Source organism: Microcaecilia unicolor, chromosome 8 (assembly GCF_901765095.1).
Source record: "Microcaecilia unicolor chromosome 8, aMicUni1.1, whole genome shotgun sequence".
Classification (NCBI taxonomy): domain Eukaryota; kingdom Metazoa; phylum Chordata; class Amphibia; order Gymnophiona; family Siphonopidae; genus Microcaecilia; species Microcaecilia unicolor.
The window spans coordinates 32,878,329-32,901,489 of NC_044038.1; the positions used below are offsets into that span (position 1 = coordinate 32,878,329).

The following is a 23,161-nucleotide window of genomic DNA, read 5'->3' on the forward strand; positions in this document are numbered from 1 at the left end:
AATTTAAAGACTTATCGTTAGTATTTAAATCCATGAATCTACTACAGCTAATCATTTCTATAGCACTACTAAATATACACAGTGTTGTACACATAAGTGCACAACTATGGAATGGCCTCCCAAAAGCTGTGAAAACAATCCACGACCACCTTAGCTTCCGAAAATCACTAAAGACCATCCTGTTCGAAAAGGCATACCCTACTGACTCAACTTAAGTGCCTTGAACCCAGCAACACAATAAATCCAAAGCTGTAATGAACACTGAATAACTTTTCTTCTACAAGATTCTCCTAAAGTGTCTGTAATACATGAACCTCTTTGATTATAACATCACCTTGCAGTGGCGTTCCTAGCCTTGATGGCACCCGGGGTGGATCGCTGATGCGCCCCCCCTGAGAAATGACACCTCCCCCCCCCCGGCGAAATGACACCCCCCCAGTGCACGTCGCTGGGGGGGGGGGGGTGCCACGGCGCGCGCCTGTCGACTCCGAGTTCGCTAACTTCACTCGTTCGCTGCAGCTCCCTCTGCCCCGGAAAAGGAAGGAACCTGTTCCGGGGCAGAGAGAGCTGCAGTGAACGAGCGAAGTTAGCAAACTCGGAGCTGACAGGCGCGTGCCGCAGCACCCCCCAGCAGCATGCACCTGGGGCGGACCGCCCCCACCCCCCCCCCCCATTGGTACGCCACTGTCACCTTGTATTTATTTCATCATCGAAGGCTACTAACGCCTCATGGTACTATGTAAGCCACATTGAGCCTACAAATAGGTGGGAAAATGTGGGGTACAAATGTAGCAAATAAAAATTATATGCAGGTACTTTCTCTGTCCCTAGAAGGCCCACAATGTAAGTTTTTGCACCTGGGACAAAGGAGGGTTAAGTGACCTGCCCAAGGTCACAAGGATCTGTAATGTGAATTGAACCCAGGTTGCTAGGATCAAAGCCACTCCACAATCCCTCCCATTGCCATGCCCCCTTTTAAGAGCCATGTATAAAATTTACGCATGTATCCCTGTGACTAAAAATATGTGTGTAAATTTTAATTAATGCCAATTAGCACCAATAATCAATCATTAGCACTCAGTTATCAGCAGTGGCATAGCCACAGGGGGCCTTGGGGGTCTGGGCCCCCCCTAATTTGGGTTCAGGGACCCCCAAAGTCTGCTGGTTTGGCTAGCAAGGGTCCCCAAGTCCCACCAGCAGAAGCTTTCCTGTGCTGAAATTTGCTGCCACACTGCCTTGCTCTCCCCCCTCCCCCATGCGCATGCTTGTTTTTAGTGTGCGAAGTTCCCGCATGCAACTCCCATTGCCAAGCTACTCCTCCACTCCACAATCAAGTGGGTCCTTAGTATATATCAGAACCAGTGCTGAAGAATTTTTATACTCACCTGCTTAATGTGTGCTTCCTACCAAGAGTTACCATACCCTGCAAATCAGAAATTAACATTTGTTTAATCTTGAGAGCGCTCATCTGTATGCAGCTGCCAGAAATTTCTTCTAAAGCCACATCCACAGAGATGGGCAAAATGTGAGTCTTCTAGGAAGAGGAAAGTTAAATATAGTCCATGTACAAAATAAATTCTGTGTAAAGAGCTGTGTGGTGCAGTTGGATTATTCCAGACAAAAGAAAGCCATCTATGGTAATACTCCCAGGGATATAGCAACAGGTCAAGAGATAGACACTGTTACCCCAGCAGGAAATTAACAAATAATGTCCAATCAACCAACAAGTTAACCTTTAGCAAGAGAAAATGTTTCAAAGCACGGTGTCTTTTGGAAGAAAAGTTTTAGTTTTCTGAGGAGCATTTGTTTGAAAACTTGTGTACTTGATTTGGAATGGTTCCCAGCAGACTTTTTTTTTTTTTTAATCGGTAAAACATGGAGTCATTTAAACTCAGAAACATTTGCAGGTCTCTCTGCTCATCCCGTCCTGGGCAAATGAACGGCCTATTGTATCCTAGGTAATTTCTCAACAATGGGTTCTGTTGTTAAGCGTGTAGAGAGCAGACTGATCATGTGACTTGATCTGTGACACAGAAGATTTGGAGGCGGCCCAGGGTTGCCAGCTGGCTGTATATCACAAGACGCAAAGTAATCCAGTCCCGATTTCTCCCAGTTGTATTCAGGTCCGTGTAGCCCTACTTTCGCAGAGTTAATAAGTAGAAATAAAATGGAAAATAAGGTGACATCTTTTTATTGGACTAACTTAACTTATTTTTGACTAGCTTTCGGAGGTGAAAACCTCCTTCCTCAGGTCAGGACAGTATGAGCAAAAGATGACAAGATCTGAATTTGCAAGTGAATCGTAAAAACATTCCACTGACAGTCTCAAAAAGAAAGATAGATGTGGGGGGGGGGGGGGCGGCGGTGAGAGACAGGGAGAGATGGATGGTTGATCAGAAAGCAACAAAGCAGTATAATTTTATGGTTTATAATGTGATAGGAAACCCAGATCTTTTCATTAGTTGCAAACAGTGGCGTAGCCACAGGTGGGCCGGGGCCCATCCACTTAGGGCTCAGGCCCACCCAACAGCAGCACATATTTAGTGCTAGCTAGTGGGGATCCCAAGCTCCGCCAGCTGAAGACCTCCCTCTGATGGTGCTGAAAACACTGCTTTCCACTTCAGCAGTCTAAGCTTCCTAAGCTGCTGATACTGGCCTCATCGCATTGGGGGGGGGTTGGGGGGAGGAGAACACTTGGTGCCCGCCCCCTTCTTGACTAGGCCCACCCAAACTCTGCTGTCTGGCTACGCCCCTGGAAAGTATTCTGTTTTAACTTCAAACATCTTACATCCTTGAATTGTCTGAAAATTTCCTCATAGTATTTTGACATTGATGTGGTGCTCTGGTCTTGAAAAATGTTCCTGCACACAAAGGTGTCACCTTGGTTTGCTTCGTGGGAACTGATTCTTGTCTTTACTATCTGACCTGTCAGAATTACAAATCCATACATGTACTGGGGGGGGGGGGGGGGGGGGTAAAGCCAGGACTGGATTAGCCTATTCCTTATGACATGGAGCCAGGTGGCAACCCTTCCTGGATTTGAGCAAAGCCTTGAGGCTTCCTCTGTCCTGATGCTGGAATGTAGGTATTGCGCATAGTATTACACATACAATTTCATGTTCTGTGACATGGGGTCTAATTTAGATTTTTTAAAACTCTTTTAGGTGTTCTTTTACTAACACGTTCTTACCACAGTTTTAAAGGGCTTTCCACAGGGCACACTCAGGCATCCCGCAGTAAGTTCCAAATGTGTGCACGCTACCCATGAGCTAAAGAAAGTTTTTGTATTTTTTTTTTTTGGTTGAGGGGGCGTGTCTGAGGGCAGAGAGTGAGCGTTTTAATCAGTTAGTGCATCTACATTACTTTTTTTTTTTTTTTTTTTTTTTTATTATTTTATTAAACTTTTAACAAACATAATTTCACATTTATGAATGATAATACACTATATAGAAATATCCAACAGAAATAATTTCTATGTGCATCTACATTACTGTACACTAACTGGTCGCTGCATCTCAAGAAAGATATAGTAGAATTGGAAAAGGTGCAGCGAAGGGCGACTAAAATGATAGCGGGGATGGGACGACTTCCCTATGAAGAAAGACTAAGGAGGCTAGGGCTATTCAGCTTGGAGAAGAGACGGCTGAGGGGAGACATGATAGAGGTATATAAAATAATGAGTGGAGTGGAACAGGTGGATGTGAAGCGTCTGTTCACACTTTCCAAAAATACTAGGACTAGGGGGCATGCGATTAAACTACAGTGTAGTAAATTTAAAACAAATCGGAGAAAATATTTCTTCACCCAACGTGTAATTAAACTCTGGAATTCATTGCCGGAAAATGTGGTGAAGGCGGTTAGCTTAGCAGAGTTTAAAAAGGGGTTGGACGGTTTCCTAAAGGACAAGTCCATAAACCGCTACTAAACGGACTTGGAAAAATCCAAAATCCCAGGAATAACATGTATAGAATGTTTGTACGTTTGAGAAGCTTGCCAGGTGCCCTTGGCCTGGATTGGCCGCTGTCGTGGACAAGATGCTGGGCTCGATGGACCCTTGGTCTTTTCCCAGTATGGCATTACTTATGTACAGTACTTATGTACTTATGATTACGTAAGAAAACAAGAAGTTCCATATTGGAAGAAAAGTCAAGAACCAGACTTTGATGAAGTCTTTAATAAATCGTATTGATTTTCCCAGAATTCACACTCAGATGCCCGACATGGCCATGTTTCGCCACGAACACAGGCTGCATCAGGGGCATAAAATAAAAGCAGCATTTCTGTTCACAAAAGCAGATTCACCACCTGAGGAAGGTCTAAAATGAGCAAATGGATTTGGATTTAGTTCACAAGTTTTTCAGTTTTGAAAATGACCAGAACCAATAAATAAATAAAAATGAAAAGCGTTTCTCTGCACTCCCTTAGCCCTCCAGTGTTTCCTTAATGTCTGAGGCTGGGTGGTTTTAGAGCATTGTGCAAGATGAGAATTAAATCAACAGGCAGTATCACAAATCTGCCTTTCCCCTACTACTACTACTACTTAGCATTTCTATAGCGCTGCCAGGGTTACGCAGTGCTGTACAAGTTTAACATGGGGAAGGACAGTCCCTGCTCAAGAGAGCTTACAATCTAAAGGTTACAAACTATGTAGTCCGGCGCCGTAGTCCCACCTGCCCTCTGCCATTGACCGTCTGCCCCCTGCATTGAAATAGCAGTCTCACCTCCGTGAAAGCAGCTCTGCTTTCCCCCCATCTGATTATTAATTTCAGATGCTAAGCATGGTACCTGGAATTCATTTAGTCCATGGCATAATAAATGTGATCGGTAAGATAAGATAGTTTTGTTTACTTGTTGCAAAACAGGCTTTTTAATAACCTTTGTCCAGTGTTTGCAGGTTCTCATTAACCGTGGATGAAACCCAAGTTTCCTTTCCTTTCCTCACGTTAAAGCCGCATTGCTACCAAAAATGGTTTCAGCTATTCATCCTGCATCCTGTGCAACCAAAGTCTTTCAAATCTTTATTTCAGTGATTGCATTACATTTCTGAAAACAAAATCTGCCACTTAGCCCCAGCTGCTACTTTGCATCTAAGTGACCTGAGATGACCTTTTCCTATTGGCCTTGGGAGAGATCCAAGTGTTTATCACTGTGATACTAGTGCGGAAAAGCAGGAATGCAGTGAAGACAGATAAAAGTAACTTCAAAGGAGTCTTCTGAATTTAAAAGACTCAGGATCATCTGGGGATAATTCAGCTTGTTGCTATCTGCTGGGTCTTATGCGGGTCTCGACCAATATTCAGCCAGGACCTGCAATTAACATGTGCGTGGGTCCTTGCTGAATATTGACTGGGACTCACATAAAGGTATCTGGCCAGGTTTTGACCCCTCCTCTGATGATTCCGATCCTCTCTCCCACCATCCCTAGAACATCAACAGAACCCCCTCCCTCTGATCCCTCTGGAACATCAATAGGCCCCCGTTCATATTCCCCCCATCTGAAGATCCAGAATGTCCCAGGATTCCCCCCCTCCTACCCCCTAGAACATCAACAGACACCACTCCACGCCCCTCCCCCCTCACCAGGCCTACCTACTCGATCCTTGGTGGTCTAGCAGACAACAAGCAGGATTTATGCGTACTCACTTTGATTATGGCTATAATCAAAATTAAAGTCTACTTATGTAGAAAACTAGGCTGATCCTATGGCTCAAGACCACCACAGTAGAGGGTGATCCAGGCACATATGGTGGTTTTGGGGGGAACGGGGAGGGGAGTAATAATCAGGATAATTGCTATGGGCATGCCACAAGGGGCTCCAAGCCTGCCCAGTGTTGAAGGAAGTGCCTGTTGATTGGGATCCCCTCTCAAGATTTTGTAACACTGGCCCTGGGTCCAGGTTTCAATCTCTTCCATCCCCACCATCTAACAGTAGTTGGTTTAGGCCTGGGCAGTGGCGATCCCAACACGACACCCCCTCCCCAGCGCATCAAGCCCCCCCCCAGCGCAATGACACCCCCCTCCCCGGCGCATCAGCCCCCCACCCCCCGGGTGCATTCTTGGCAGCTGGAGGGTGCAGAGAGCAGGAAGGAAGTAACCTGTTCCGGGGCAGAGGGAGCAGGGAACCAGCTGAGCCGACAGGCCCGCGCGGCTGCTCTCTGCACCCTCCAGCAGCATGCACCCGGGGCGGACCGCCCCCACCGCTCCGCCCTTCCTACGCCACTGGGCCTGGGTGCTCTGTGAAGGAGGTATCCTTATGCCTGTGGAGGGAGGGAAGTAGGTTGCCACTACTATGGCAAAGATGCGAAGTCTCACTCATTAGGAGTGTGTCAAACTCATTTGAAAGCTCTCTCACTCTCACACTCCTTGAGCCGTATTTCTCACTCATCAGAACTTCAGTTCCAGTGCACTGATCTTGATCACTGCTTTCATGAGAGGTAAACCTTAGAGAAGTAAACCAAGTGGTCCAACAAGTAGGAAGAAATCTGAGCATACCTTCCTGCCTACTGCTACCCCTTCCGTGTCCCTTTTCCCTTTACTGCACATAGCTGCCGAGAGGGGGGGGGGCAGGAGGGACAAAATTCCCCGGACCTGGGCCTCCAAGGGGGGGCCGGCGCCATAGTCCCACCCGCCCTCCGTCATTGACCGTCTGCCCCCTGCATTGAAATCGCAGTCTCACCTCCGTGAAAGCAGCTCTGCAGGCAGCAGAACCCTCTCTTCGGCCCTCCTTCCCTCCCTGTGTCCCGCCCTCGTCTGACGTAACTTCCGCGAGGGCGGGACACAAGGAGGGAAGGAGGGCTGAAAGGAGGCATTCTGCTGCCTGCAGCGCTGCTTTCATGGAGCTGAGACTGCGATTTCAATGCAGGGGGCCCGGCCCAGTGGCAGACAGAGGGGGGGACCTGCAGTGACCTCGGGGGGGTGGAGGGGGGAGCGGCACTGGTGACCTCGGGGGGGTGGATGGGGGAGCAGTGGCTGTGGCATTCTCGGGGGGAGCAGTGGAGACCTCAGGGGGGGTGGAGGGGGGGAGCGACGGCAACTTCCCGGGGGCGGCCTTGCCCCGGGCCCTGCCCGGTCTCTCGGCGGCCCTGTTACTGCAAGTACATGTGCTCTGAAACCAGTGTACATACTTTTACCCAAAGTGCTCCCCACTTTCCTGCAAGTTCTATATAGTGTGACTAGATTTGCTCTCACAAATCTGGGCATATTTATAAAAACAAAACAACAAAAGGCATAATTCATTAACGGCCCTGTTTACTAAGGTGCGTTAGTGTTTCTAGCCTGCCTACACTTAGCGTCAAATATAGAATCAGACCCTTTGTCTGTATTATTTCAGAGACTCCAAATGAAAGCTGCCTTGATTCATTTGCAAAACAATACTACACTTAAATCATTCTAGATGTACCGTCTGAAAAACCTCACTCTTTGGCCTTCGATCTCACTCCTTAGCGTGGTAAATCTCACTCTTTGGGATGGTTCACCCTTGGCATCTTTGTTATGGTGACCCTCAGTGGTCCATGAGAAACGCTGAGGTGTGTCTCAGAAAAGGCATGCTTCCAACTTCTCTGTCAGCCAGGGGAACACTGACTAGGGGCATAGTTACCTTTCAGTGAACCCAGTAAAAAGCCAGGGAGTTACCACTGGTAGGGGCCTCCTGTTTCTGGACCTACACTGAGGTTTTATTATTAAAAAAAAAAAAATCCTGAGGCAGCTGTGGCAGTGCTGGGAGGTAAGGGTGGCACACACTGCAGATACTGCTGCAGTGCCACCTCCCAATCCCAATTTCACCACAGCCCCTTCCTTCAGCCAAGTAGCTGGTAAAAGAGTTTAAACCAGAGCTGAGCAACCTGCAGCCTGCAGGCCGAATGCAGCCTGCCACTGAATTTTCTGCAGCCTACGCAACCATGGGAAGCACATAAGCACCGCCACGCTGGGAAAAGACCCAAGGTCCATCAAGCCCAGCACTCCGTCTCCGACAGCGGCCAATCCAGGCCCCAAGAACTACTATACTACTATAAATCATTTCTATAGCACTACCAGTCGTACGTAGCGCTTCACAATTTACCTGGCAAAACCCCCAAATTTAATAACGGTCAATGGACTTTTCCTTCAGGAATCTATTCAGACCCCTTTTAAACACAGAAAAACGTGGTGGTGATTTTAAATACTTTCTGTCACAAATATTTTCCGAATTGCCACTCCAGATGTTTGTTTCTATCAGTTTTACTCAACATTTTTACTTATTATGACAAAAGGTCTATAACTCTGTGCATTTCTGATTCTAGCATTCTATAATGTTGTAGCCTGCTGGAATAGTACTGACATTCATGTGGCCCTCTGTGTATAAAGGTTGCCCATTCCTGGCTTAAGCACATCATCTTGGGCTGCTGCTGGGGTCTAAATCTAGCAATAACAGCCCTGATCTGACTTCAAACCCCACGGCAGCCTCAGATGAAGTACTTCACCAGTTTATTGTCTGCCTGGGGTACTGGTGGGGAGGGGGGGGGGGGAGGTAAGTCCCTTTAGAAATAACAGAACACAGAGCAGCGTAAGCCCAGAAAACTCTTACAACACAGACTGGGGGAAAAATAGAAGTTACAGGTTTCAACTTCCAAGCAGTTGAGGGACCTGTTTGTTGTTTGTTGAACCTGGAACATCCACAGGTTGCTCACAGATAGCTGGAAATGAACCAAGAGATAACCAGGGAAATTCACACACTACCCCATCTACCAGAGACGTGGGAATGTTTCAGACATGAGTTTGATGGGAAATCTGATAAAAATGAAATTGGTACCACAGTGTTATTTGCTGTTGAGACCAGCTTTGGATCTTGTGTTCCCATGAGATCTTCTTTCTATTTTTAGGCCGAGACACTCTCACAGGATACCATAGGGAATCATAAAGTTGATGGGGGGAAGGGGAAACAGTAACAAACAGTCCCGTCTGTATGCTATTTCACCTCTGAAATAAGGGAAGTAAATCATTTGGCTTTTAGGAAAAAAGCTAAAGACCTTTCTGGTTTTGGCTCTAGGGTAGTGGTTTTGTTGTGGGACAGCTCCCTTGTCTGGGGGCTTAGGTTTGTTTGGGGTCCTTTCACTAAGCTGTGGTAAGCGCTAGTGCGTAAAAAGCCACCACTGTGGAATGTGCTCAGGTGTCCCGTGGTAGTTTTGTAATTGGCGCCTGCTTCCCACGTGCTAAAATATAGATTTTATTTTTTAGAGCAGGGGGCATGTTTGGAGGTGAAAAATAGGCATGTCCTGCACTAATCGGTTAGCGAAGGAGTATTGATGCAGGCTGACCGATTTAGAAACATGACGGCAGATAAAGGCCATATGACCCATCCAGTCTGCCCATCTTCTGTAACCCCTAATTCTTCATGTTCCTGTCTTGTGTGCAAGGATGGTGAGCCCTTAGGTCCCGTAAGGCCCCGAGGGACCTTAAGGAACAGCCGAGCAACCCCAAGTCTTCACCCGCGGCGACCGCCGTTCACCAAGGGTTGAGCCCCCAGCTGCAGGCGGTCAACGGGACTTCAGGAACTGCGGGGTGCCAAACTGACCCGGACAGGGACCAGGAGAGCAGAGGGCAGATGGAGGAAGAGAACATCCAATAACGGGCAAAGTTCAGGGCAGGCAGCAGACAACGAAGTCAAGATCCGGCAAGAGGTCGAGGCAGGCAGCGAGCAGGGAAAACCAGGAACAGTCCAAAGGTCAAAACCAGAAGAATGAGGAACGCAGAGGAACACAGGAACCACAGGAAACAGGCCTCGGGAACAGAACTGGAAGCAAAGTTCTAACTCAGTCTCTTCCTTTAAGTACTGCACAGCATCAGCCGCCCCGCCCCCGCAGGTATAGCCAACCAACCCGAGCCTGGTCATTGACAGAGCCCTTCTGATTGGCTCTGTCTGCCCAATCCCGCACCTCAGAGGCGGAGCTCCAAACCCCCGCGCCCGGGAGAGCCGAGGACGCCGGCCAACGCGCCCGGGCACCGCCTCCTTCCCTAGCGCAACCACTGCCCCCACAACCGGCGACCAAGAGACCGGCGGCCGCAATTGCCGGCCTCTGGCCTCGGCCCCGGGCCGAGCGGCCATCACCGCGGCGGGCCTTGGCTCCCCGCCGCGGCCCCTGAATCGCCGCCCCTCGCCGCGGTGGACGCCGGTTCCCGCCCCCCATGGCGGAGGCGTGGGAGGGAGCAGCGGACGCGACAGTTCCTAAGCGATCCCACATGCTTATCCCATGCCTTTATTTATTTATTTATTTATTTATTTACTTATTTATTTGTTGCAATTGTACCCCACATTTTCCCACCTATTTAAATTCTGGAACAGTCCTCGACTCCACCACCTCCACCGGGAGGCCATTCCACGCCTCCACCACCCTTTCTGTGAAATAATACTTCCTTAGGTTACTCCTAAGCCTATTCCCTCTTAACTTTGTCGTATACCCCCTCATTCCAGAGCTCTCCATTTGAAAAAGGCTCTCTTCCTGTACGTAAACACCCTTGAGATATTTAAACGTTTCTATCATGTCTCCTCTCTCCCAGCGTATACATGTAGAGGTTCATAAGCCTGTCCCTATCATTTTTGCATTCAAGACCGCTTACTAATTTCGTAGCCGCCCTCTGGACCGACTCCAGATTTGTGTAGGATTATCGCAGGAGCCCCTACTTCCTACAAAATAGGTGGCAGTAAGTACTCACATGCTAATGGCCACACGATAATCGGGAAATTAGCATATGGCCATTAATGGAAAAAAAGAAACTGCAGCCATTTTACAACTATCCTGGAAACCAGCTTAGTAAAAGGGCCCCTTTGGTTGGTTTCTTTCCATTGTATTTTATGTGATATATTGTAAACCTGATGAAGTAGGAAAATGCTGGATAAAATTAAATCAGCCCTGCAGACTGCTGCTTATTTAGATCTAGAGTAAAATTATTCTAGAGTGCACTGAGAAACCAGTTTAGATGAAAAATGTAAATTAAAAAATGTCAGACTGGTCTAGTAGTTAGAGCAGCTGACTAAGAACCAGGAAAGGCAGGCTCTAAATCCTGGAGTAGCTTAGTGGTTAGTGCAGTGGACTTTGATCCTGGGGAACTGAGTTTGATTCCCACTGCAGCTCCTTGTGACTCTGGGCAAGTCACTTAACCCTCCATTGCCCCTGGTACAAAATAAGTACCTGAATATATGTAAAGTGCTTTGAATGTAGTTGCAAAAACCTCAGAAAGGTGATATATCAAGTCCCATTTCCCTTTCCCTATTTGAGATTCTACATGGAATGTTGCTGCTATTGGAGATTCTAGATGGAATGTTAATGTTGCTATTCTACTAGCAACATTCCATGTAGAAGCCTGCCCTTGCAGATCAGCAACGCGGCCGCGCAGGCTTCTGTTTCTGTGAGTCTGACGTCCTGCATGTACGTGCAGGACGTAAGACTCGCAGAAACAGAAGCCTGCGTGGCCGCATTGGTGATCTGCAAGGGCAGGCTTCTACATGGAATGTTGCTAGTGGAGGAGTAGCCTAGTGGTTAGTGCAGTGGACTCTGATTCTGGGGAACTGAGTTTGATTCCCACTGCAGCTCCTTCTGGCTCTGAGCGAGTCACTTAACCCTCCATTGCACCAGGTACGAAATAAGTACCTGTATATAATATAGAGACTTCTTTGGCTGTAGCCACAGAAAGGTGGTATATCAAGTCCCACCTCCTTTCCCTTTCTGCCACTAACTTTGGGCAAGTCACTGTGGGGTCTTTGGCTAAGCTGTTGTCCTTAAAGTACTGTAACAGCAAAAATCAGAATGCATCAAGTGCAAAGGTGTGCCCAGCTTGTCCTCTGAAACTAATACATGTGCATTATTTATTTATTTTTAAAAATTCTGTACCACCTATGATTAGGTGGTTTACAAGATAACATTCACATTATTAAAAAAAGAAAAAAACAACAACAACTACTACATACATACACCACAGAATCAATTTCAAATTACTTCAGTTCTTCAGAAAAGAAGACCTAGCTGAGTTAGCACAGCTGCACCCAGAAGCCCCTCTAACTACCCAAATGGAACTCAGCATCTTTTAATTACTGTGTGCTCATCCCATTATGCAGTCCACACCCATACACTGCTCATTCTCTGCCTAGTTCTTGCCCCCGATACAATTTGCTGTGGCGTATCTGCATGGGGCCACAGGGGCCTGGGCCCCCGCAGATTTCGCCCTGGACCCCCCTACCGCCGTCAACCCTTTCCCCACCTACCGCCGTCACCTACCCCCGAGGTCCGCTTCCTCCTGCCGGTTTTTTAAAATATTACTTCAGCTGGCGGGGGACCCCAACCCCCGCCAGCCCAGCCGAGGTCTTCTTTAACTTCTTCATCCTCGTGCTGTGAAAGCTGCATCCTTCCAGTTGGACGGAGTCTGACGTCGCAGCACGTTGACGTCCTGCATGTACAACGTGCTGCGACGTCAGACTCCGTCCAACTGGAAGGATGCAGCTTTCACAGCATGAGGATGAAGAAGTTAAAGAAGACCTCGGCTGGGTTGGTGGGGGTTGGGGTCCCCCGCCAGCTGAAGTAATATTTAAAAAAAACGGCAGGAGGAAGCGGACCTCGGGGGTAGGTGACGGCGGGAAAAGGGTTGACGGCAGTAGGGGGAGCTATAATGTGCCCCCTCACTCTAGCCCCTGCCCCCCTACCGCCGAACCTCAGATATGTCCCTGATAAACGTACAAATTAGTGCATGCAAGCTGTTATGCTGCTGCAGTAGCTCTTAGCACGTTTCTGAAATAAATATAGAAACACAGAAAAATGTACACAGATAAAGACCATATGGCCTATCCAGTCTGCCCATCCATACCATCTACTCTCCCTATCACTCCCGCAGAGATCCTATGTCCCAAACTCTCTTGAATTCAGATGCTGTTTTCATCTCCACCACTTCCACTGGGAATCCTTTCCTCAAATTCACCACCCTTTCTGTGAAGAAGTATTTCCTCAGGGTACATCTGAGTCTAACCCCTTTCACCTTCATCCTATGTCCCCTCGTTCCAGAGCTTCCTTTCAATTGAAAGAGAGTCATCTCCTGTGCATTTATGCTGTGTAGGTATTTAAACATCGCTATCACATCTCCCCTCTTCCGCCTTTCTTCCAAAGTAAACATATTGAGATCTTTAAGTCTGTCCCCATACTCTTTATGACAAAGACCACTGACCATTTTAGTAGCCATCCTCTGGACCGACTCCATCCTGTTTATATCTTTTTGAAGGTGCGGTCTCCAGACTTGTACACAATATTGTAGATGAGGTCTTACCAGAGTCTTATACAAGGGTGTCATTACCTCCTTTTTCCTACTGGCCATTCTTCTCCCTATGCACCCAAGCATCCTTCTAGCTTTTGTCATCAACTTTTCTACCTGTTTGGCCATAAGAACATAAAAAACATACTGGACAGACCGAAGGTCCATCATGTATCCTGTTTCCAACAGTGGCCAATCCAGGTCACAAGTACCTAGCAAGATCCCAAAACAGTAAAACAGATTTTATGCTGCTTATCCAAGAAATAAGGAATGGACTTTCCCAAGTCCGTCTTAATAATGGCTTATGGACTTTTCTTTTAGGAAATTATCCAAACTTTTTAAAACCCTGCTAAGCTAACAGCTCTTACCACATTCTCTGGTAACAAATTTCAGAGTTTAATTATACATTGAGTGAAGAAATATTTTCTGTGGTTTGTTTTAAATTTACTACTTAGTAGCTTCATTGTGTGCCCCCTTAAGATCATCACATATGACCACATCCAAAGCCCGCTCCTCTTTCATGCACAAAAGTTTCTCACCCTCTAAACTGTACCATTCCCTCAAGTGTTTGCACTAAAATACATGATCCTGCATTTTTTTAGCATTAAATCTAAGCTGCTAAAATCCAGACCATTCCTCTAGCTTCGTTAAGTCCTTCCTCATGTTATCCACATCATCAAGGGTGTCTATCCTATTTCAGATTTTGGGATCATCTGCAGAGGCAAACCTTACCAGCATAGTCGCCGAGACAAAATTCCACGGGCCCGGGCCTCCAAGGGGGGCCTGGTGCCGCAATCCCACCCACCCTCCATCGTCGACCATCTGCCACCGGGCCGGGCCCCCTGCATTAAAATCACAGCACATCTCACCTCCGTGTGAAAGCACTGCAGGCAGCAGGGCAGCAGATCGCCTCCCTTCGAGCCTCCTTCCCTCTATGTCCTGCCCTCGTCTGACGTAACTTCCATGAGGGCGGGACACAAGGAGGGAAGGATGGCCGAAGGGAGGCGATCTGCTGCCCTGCTGCCTGCAGCGCTTTCACACGGAGGTGAGAGGTGCTGTGATTTCAATGCAGGTGGTCCGGCTCAGTGGCGGACGGAGGGGGGCGGGTGGAGGGACAGGAGCGGAGGTGACCTCGGGGGGCAGTGGAGGGGGAGCGGCGGCGGTGACTTGGGGGGGTGGAGGGGGAGTGGCAGCGAACTCGGGGGGGTTCGGGGGGGTGGTGGGGGGAGCGGCAGCGGTGACCTCGGGGGGGTGGAGGGGGGAGTGGCAGCGACCTCGGGGGGGGGTGGAGGGGGGAGCGGCGGCAGCAACCTCGGGGGGCCCCGGGGGCGGCCTTGCCCCGGGTCCGGCCCAATCTCTTGGCGGCCCTGCTTACCAGACAGCTCTTCAGCAATATTGCTTACAAAAAATGTTAAAAACAACCAGCCCAAGAACCGAACCTTGCATCACACCACTGGTAGCATCCTTTTCCTCAGATGAACTCCATTTACCACTACCCTCTGTCACCTTCCGCTGAACCAGTTCGTAACTCAGTCAATCACTTTAGGGCCCATACCGAGGGCACTCAGTTTATTTAGTCGTCTATGCGGAACCATGTCAAAGGCTTTGCTAAAATCTAAATACACCACATCTAGCGCTCTCCGATCCACCTCTCTAATCAGATTTGTCTGACAAGAACTTTTGCTAGTGAAGCCATGTTGCCTTGAGTCCTACAATCCATTGGATTCCGAAAACTTTACTATTCTCTGTTTAAAAGCGTTTCCATTCATTTACTTACCACAGAAGTCAGACTTACCGGCCTGTAGTTACCAACCTCTTCCTTAATTCCGCTTTTGTGGAAAGGGACCACATCTATTCTTTTTCAGTCCTCTGGGACCACTTCTGACTCTAGAGAAGCATTGAAAAGGTCAGCCAGTGGAGACGCTAGAACTTCCCTAAGTTCCTTCAGTACCCCCAGATTTATGCCATCCATCCCCATAGCTTTCTCCACCTTTAGTTTTGCCAGCTGCTCATGAACACAGTCCTCTGAAAATTGTCTTCTGCAGGCTTGCTCCCGGCCCTTCATCTGTGAACACAGAATAGAAATATTTGTTAAGCAATTCTGCCTTACCCTTATCAGCTTCTATTTATTCCTCTCCTTCACCTTTGAATCTCACAATGCTACTTTTGCACTTCCTCCTGCCACTAACATATCTAAAAAATGTCTTGTCCCCCCCCCCCCCCATTTTACCGTATTCGCTATTTTTTTTTTCCTTCCATTTGCATCTTTGCTTTCCTGACTACTCTACCAGCTTCTCTTGGCTTTTCCAGATACTGTCACCTATCTTCCTCTTTCTGTGATCATCTCTTGTAGTTTATAAAGGCTAACCTCTTTTTCCTCACCTTTCCAGGTACTACTTTTGAGAACCAAAGTGGCCTCCTTTTTCTCTCACTTTTATTTACTTTCCTTACAAAATGGTTTGTTGCACTTACGATAGCTACTTTCAGTTTTGCCCACTGCTTTCCTGCTTCTTACAGATGTTCCCATCCAGACAGCAATTCCTTGAGGTAATCTCCCATCTGAATAAAGTTAGTTTTTTTGAAGTCTAGAACCTTCCCTTTTACTACTACTACTTAACATTTCTAAAGCGCTACTAGGGTTACGCAGCGCTGTACAATTTAACAAAGAGAGACAGTCCCTGCTCAAAGAGCTTACAATCTAATAGACAAGTGAACGATCGGTCCGATAGTGGCAGTCAAATTGGGGCAGTCTAGATTCACTGAACGGTAAGGGTTAGGTGCCGAACGCAGCATTGAAGAGGTGGGCTTTAAGCAAAGACTTGAAGACGGGCAGGGAGGGGGCTTGGCGTAAGGGCTCAGGAAGGTTTTTCCAAGCATAGGGTGAGGCGAGGCAGAATGAGTGGAGCCTGGAGTTGGCGGTGGTGGAGAAGGGTACTGAGAGGAGGGATTTATCCTGTGAATGGAGGTTATGGGCGGGAACGTAAGGGGAGATGAGGGTAGAAAGATAGTGAGGGGCAGCAGACTGAGTGCATTTGTAGGTAAGAAGGAGAAGCTTGAATTGAATGTGGTATCTGATCGGAAGCCAGTGAAGTGACTTGAGGAGAGGGGTGATATGAGTATATCGGTTCTGGCGGAATATGAGACGTGCAGCAGAGTTCTGAACAGATTTGAATGAACCCTCTCCACACCTATCATAATATTAAGCCATACTATCTGGTGATCACTGGATCCAGATGAGCACCTACTATAACATCAGAAACACTCTCCCCATTAGTAAGCACTAACCATCCCGTGTGGGTTTTATTACCAACTGCTAGAATAGTTCCCCCTGTAGAGAATTCATAAGTACATAAGTATTGCCATACTGGTCCATCAAGCCCAGCATCCTGTTTCCAACAGTGGCCAATCCAGGTCACACATACCTGGGAAGATCCCAAAAAAGTGCAAAACATTTTATGCTGCTTATCCCAGAAATAAGCAGTGGGTTTCCCCAAGTCCATTTTAATAATGGGCTATGGATTTTTCCTTTATGAAGCCGTCCAAACCTTTTTTAAACCCCGCTAAACTAACCGCCTTTACCACATTCTCTGGCAAAAAATTCCAGAGTTTAATTACACGTTGACTGAAGAAAAAGTTTCTGCAGTTTGTTTTAAATGTACTACTTTGTAGCTTCATTGAATGCCCCCTAGTCATAGTATTTTTGGAAGAGTAAACAGATGCTTCACTTCTACCCTTTCTACTCCACGCATTATTGAGTACTGACTCCTGAAGCACTCTACTGCTCACCCAGTCAAACATTTTCCTTTGGTAAAGCCATGTTGCCTCGGATCCTGCAACCCATTGGATTTTAGAAAGTTAACTATCTTTTCCTTCAGCAGTGACTCCATTATTTTTCCAACCACTGATGTGAGGCTTACCAGCCTGTCGTTTCCCACTTCTTCCCTGACCCCGCTTTTGTGAAGACGGACCACATCTGCTCATCTCCAATCCCATGAAACCTCTCCTGTCTCTAAAGGTCTATTAAATAAATCCTTAAGAGGTCCCGCCAGGGTTTCTCTGAGCTCCCTCAGTATCCTGGGATGTATCCCATCTGGCCCCATAGCTTTGCTCACTTTCAGATTTTTAAGTTTATAAACATTTTCTTCTGTGAGCTGTGCAGTATCCACTCCATTCCTAGATACTCTCTCGGCAGCCGACTGTGGTCCTTCTCCAGGATTTTCTGGAACTATTTGTTTAACACATTTGCTTTATCCTCATCACTCTCCACATAACCATTCTCAGCATCTTTCAGTCTTACAAGTCCATTCCTAGCTTTTCTCCTTTCTCCAATAACCTTTGAACGACGTATTTATGTATTTATTTATGCATTCTTGTATTCCTCTGTTATCCAATAACAAGTTTCAGTTCACAGTGGCTTGCAATTTACATTTTGGTGGAGTTACAATAGTGTTGTGCAATGTTGAGAGGGCTTCTATAGTTCGTGTGTTTATTCATAGAGTTTTTGAAGAGGTAGATTTGAAGTGGAAAAGGTAGTGGTAACCTTTGTGTTCAGTTGTAGAGTTTTGGTGGTATTTATTCATATACTTTTTGAAGCGGTAGATTTGAAAGGAAGGCGATGGTATCTATGTGATTAGCTGTAGAAGTTTTTTGAAGAGGTAGATTTTCATTTCTTTTCTGAATTGGAGATTTGTGATGCTTCTTATGGTTTTTGATATCGAGTTCCACCATTTGGAACCCAAGTAGCTAAATCCTGCTGTGTAGATAGTTTTATAGATGGTGTTTTTGTAGTTGGGTAGATGTAGGAGTAGGTAGTTTCTGTTTTCTGGGCTGGCATTTCTTGAGGATAGTTCAATCATGTTAAGCATATATTCGGGTGCCATTCCGAACAGTATCTTGAAAATTAGTGAGCTCGCTTTAAAAAATATTCTTGCCTTGACTGGTAGCCATTGTAGTGTTTCAAGCAGTGGGGTTGGTCTTTCATACTTGATTAGTTAACCACTACTCAATTATTTTAAAATCAATTTCATTACAAAGACAATATTATAAAGATGACAGGTCACTGTGTTCTTTAATTGCTGCCTTCAGCTACCTCTTTGTTACAGTAATTGTGCTTTACCAGGCTTACAACAATATACTCCTTAGTCTCAGAAGGGTGATTTTTCCACTTTATGTCCCATCGAGACTGCAAGCTTCTGGAGCCAGACTGCATGACATTCCTCTGAATTGTCAGGGAATGCCTTTTTTGGTTACATTTTATTCCCCGTGCATGTTCAGAATCTGGTTTTAAGTTCTGTCTGGTCTTCAGAGTACGAGAAATTCCAAGCGCAGCCAGCCAGTGGGGCTGTCCCTGTAACAGTACTCCATCTTAGGAACTTCCTTTCCAGCTAAATCCCCTCTTACAGATCACTTTATTAGGCCTTTCTAAGAAAATCATTCCCTCCACTGAAGGTGCAGTTACTGCTTTGATCGGTACCTAGATATTCTAAGTTTATCTTTTGATGGTGTAGGACAAGAGCAAGAATTTAAGTGTTGGTTTATTTTACTATATACAGAAGGCATGTGAAGTTCTCTCGATAAATCCGTTAGATGTAGCCTCCTACTGCACATCAGCCTGAAAAGGAAGGAAACTTCAATTGTGGTAACCTCATAATTTGCTTAACTTAATGGTATTTAGGAATCTTAGGAGCCCTTTTACTAAGGTGTGTCAAAAAATGGCCTGCGCTGGTGTAGACGCGTGTTTTGGACGTGTGGCAGGTCCATTTTTCAGCGCGACTGGAAAAAAGGCCGAAAATGGACGTGTGGCAGAATTAAAACCCGCGCGCATCCATTTTTGGCCTGAGACCTTACCGCCGACTTGGCGGCAAGGTCTCACGCGCTAACTGGGCGGTAAGCGTCAGTGCGTGTAAACTGCCGATTACCGCCAGGTAAGCGACATGCGGTTGAAAAGAGAAAATATTTTCTACCACGTGTTTTTGGATGTGCTTCAAAAATGGAATTACCGCCTGGGGCAAATGGCAGCTGGGCAGTAGTTCCAACTTGACGCGTTTTGGACGCATGCAGGCGCCTACGCACCTTTGTGAAAGGGCCCCTTATTGAGGAATTTATCTCTACGTGTTAGAGGTCCTCCATAGAAGTCATGTTTGAAGAGAATTTTCCCCACAAGGGATTGCACCCTTTTTTTCACTTTCTCTACATTTGGGATTAAGGGACCCTTTTACTAAAGGGCATTAAGCACCAAGGGGAGGATTCTGTCTATGGCGCCGAACATTAGGCGTTACTTCTATGCTGAGATTTTGGCATGGGAAAGCGTTCTAACAGATGCAAGGTGCCAAATCAGGGCAGAAACGGCAGATCCATGCGTAAACACACACATGCCCATTTATAGACTAGCACATGGATCTGCAAAAGGGGTGTGGCCTTGGGAAGGGCATGGGCGGGCCAGGGGCGTTCCCTTAAAATGCAATCAGTGTTATAGAATAGTGCAGATCTGCTCCCAACTTGCAAGCTGGGATTTACACCTGGTTTCAGCTGTTGTAACTCCTCACGCCCAAAGTTAAGTGCAGATCCCGGCACTATGTGCTATTCTATAAAGGGTGCTGATCCCAGAATGCCCATTATAGAATACCATTCAGCGCTGATTTTTTTTCGGCGCTGAATTTTAAGCGCCATTTATTCATTCCAGCCCTTAATGCACGGTTAGATTGCAGTAATAGGCTACCACAGAAACACGTTAATGGGTTGCATGGTAGTTTGCCTGATACCATGTATTTATTTATTTGTTACATTTGTATCCCACATTTACCCACCTATTTGCAGGCTCAATGTGGCTTACATAGTACCATAAAGGTGATCGCCAATACTGGTATGAACAAATACAGAGTGGTATTGTGGTAGAGTAAAGTTCATGTGGAAGAGTTAAGTTATGTCCAGTACGAGCTTTAAACCATGTGCTACTACATTTTCCTGCATTAGCGCACACCAATTGGCTAATGCAGAGTTAATACGGGAAGACTTAGGGGGCTTTTATGAAGTGGCAGTAAGCCCAACACGGGTTTACGCTCGCTAATCCAGAACTACCACCAGGCTACCACAGGAGCCCGGCGGTAGTTCCCACCCCCAGCACATGCCGCTTCCGGCGCTACAAGAATAATTTAATTTTTGTAGCACCGGTGTTTACCTGGCGGTAATTGGGCAGTGCTGTGCACTGTCCGGTTACTGCTGGGTTAGAACGGACAGTGCAGTTTTTCTAGCGAAAAAGGTGCCGGTACTCAAATGCCAGGCCACCCTTCAGGGGTGGGGTGATCACTGAGGGACCCACCCCATAATAGCCAGGCCCCCTGCAATGAGTCACAGAATCTATGACAAGGCAGAACTGGTGTGTAGAGCCTGAGCTCTTTCATTAAAACTTAGGAACCATGGGTCAATTTTAGCAGACAATGGAAAAGGTGTCGGTACTCAGTACCCCCAAGCAGGGGCGTAGCCAGACTTTGGCGGGAGGAGGGCCAGAGCCCGAGGTGAGGACGTCAGACTTACAGAAACAGAACAAAGCCTTGCAAGGGTTGAGAGGGTCGTCGGCAGGGGGTTCAGGGGCAAATCTACGGGGGCCCAGGCCCCCGTGGCCCCATACTGGCTACGCCACTGCCCCCAAGTACCCCCTCCAAAAAAGTCCTGAGAACGGAAGCCCTTACTGCCACCTCAATGGGTGGCAGTAAGTGCTCCCTCCCGAAATGGCCATATGGCAAGTGGTTCACTTGCTGCATGGCCATTTCTTTAAAAAAACAGCCTTTTACCCACTGCAGTACCTCCGCTGTTTCCTCCTCACTGCTCGGGCTCATGCCACCACTCCTCTCTTTGTTTTTTTGTATTGAAAATTAATAGACCCCTGACGCAGGCCTCTACGGCCGAAACACGAATCGTGTCGGGTTGTTTTTATTGATTCGTAATCAACCTGCAATAGAAAACAGGTGGCACAATCCCAAAAGGTGCCACATTAAATCTGGGTTTAGCGCACGCTAAAATTCTGTGTTAGAATGCATTAAGCCCAAATTGTAGCACATTTTAGTTTTTAAAAAACCTTAAATGTCACATAGCACTTCTGACCCCCTTCTTTACCCATCACATTTCAGTAGTGCAAGAGAACTCTAAGCATTCTCTGATGTCACATGGAAAGAAGTGATAGGCAAAATCAAGGGTTCATTTACTAAGGTGCGCTGAAAAATGGGCTGCGTGTCGGCATGTGTTTTGGGCACACGCAGTTCCATTTTTCAGCGTGCCTGTAAAAAATACCTTTTTTTACATTTTTGCCGCAAAATGGATATGCGGCAAAATAAAAATTGGCGCACGTCCTTTTTGGGGCTGAGACCTTACGCCACCCATTGACTTAGCGGTAAGGTTTCATGCAGTAACCATGAGGTAATTGTCTATGCACGTAGAATGATGATTACTGCCCAGTTTCCACCGCACGCCGGAAAATAAAATTTATTTTCCGGTGCACGTAGCGGGCGCACATCAAAAACAAAATGATTGCCTGGGCCACGTGGTAGCCGGGCGGTAACTCCTAATTGACATGTGTAGGACGTGCGTACGCACCTACACGACTTAGTAAAAGGGCTCATTTTGGCGACCATCTGTCACCACCTTCCACCTTGTGTTTTTTTTTTTAAAGGTGCATTTCATTTTTTCATATTTGCTGGCAGTTTTTAATATATATTTTTTTGTTGCTACATTGGTATACTGTGTTATGAGCTCACAATTTTGCTTCCATAAGAATCACATGATATATGGATCCTGATAGACCTTTACCTGTTTTATTTTCCAGAGGTGAATCTGGTGCAGGTAAAACTGAAAACACAAAGAAAGTTATTCAGTACCTGGCTGTTGTTGCTTCCTCACATAAAGGCAAGAAAGACACGAGCATCACTGTAAGTCAATCTGTACTTTTCCAGCTGTCTTTTCTTGTGCACGACGTTAGAATGTTCCTACTTTTGAGGCCGTTGTACTAAGTTACAAGTGGGATCAGAGATGTAATATCATGCATCCTAACATGCTAAATTGTATGTGCTACTTTTTGCGGCTGATCCTGCCCACGAGTTTTGTACAAAATTGCCTGAGTTGAAAAATCGTGCAAATGAGCTTATTAGGGATTCATGTAAAACAATGCAAGAAAAATGCCACCAACCTAAATTATGTGTTATATAAATGAGCCAGCATCACGACAAAAATTTTCCATGGTGCCAGAGAATTTGAAGATTAGTATATTGAGGTCAAAGAAAGCCAGGGCCGGTCAAACCCAGTAAGCGGGGTAAGCACCGTAGGGGGGCGCCTGCCTTCAAGGGCGCCGCTGCGGCGCCATACCACGCCGCCCTTGGGGGTTTAAATCTTTAATTTACCTCCGTCTCAGCGGCCGCGTCATTTCAAAGCCCGTCTCTAGCCTTCCCTCCCTTCGTGAGTCCGTTCCCGCAGAGTCCTGCCTTCTGACATCATTTCCTCAAGGGCGGGACTCTGAGGGAACAAACTCACGAAGGGAGGGAATGCTAGAGACGGGCAGAGCTTTGAAATGACGCAGCCGCTAGGACGGAGGTAAATTAAAAAAGACTTAAACCATGCAGGGTGGCAAGAAGAAAAAGGGGGATGTTGGGGGAGAAGAGGGCGGGCAGGTGGCCATAAATGGGGGTGGGGGCGAAGGAGAATCGCTGGACAGGGGCAGGGTGGGAGAAGAGAGAAAGGAGATGCTGGGGGGGGGGGGGCGCCTACTCATAGTCTGCAGGGGGGCACCAGAGACCCTAGGACCGGCCCTGAAGAAAGCAACCAAATGATGCTACCAAAAATGTATTAGAAGGACTGAACCTCTGCTGCTAGACAGTTGTTATATGAAGAATACACAAGTATATTA

General features: G+C 46.9%; 1 protein-coding gene across 2 annotated transcripts in view; it reads left to right on the forward strand.

The window, feature by feature from the left end:
* The window catches only part of MYH11 (myosin heavy chain 11), a 215,621-nt gene that overhangs the window by 77,901 nt on the left and 114,559 nt on the right, over positions 1–23,161 (forward strand). For both annotated transcript variants that reach the window (XM_030212270.1, XM_030212271.1), the window contains exon 5: positions 22,088–22,190. In XM_030212270.1, coding sequence (XP_030068130.1) covers positions 22,088–22,190 — 103 coding nt within the window. The remainder of the gene's footprint in view (positions 1–22,087; positions 22,191–23,161) is intronic.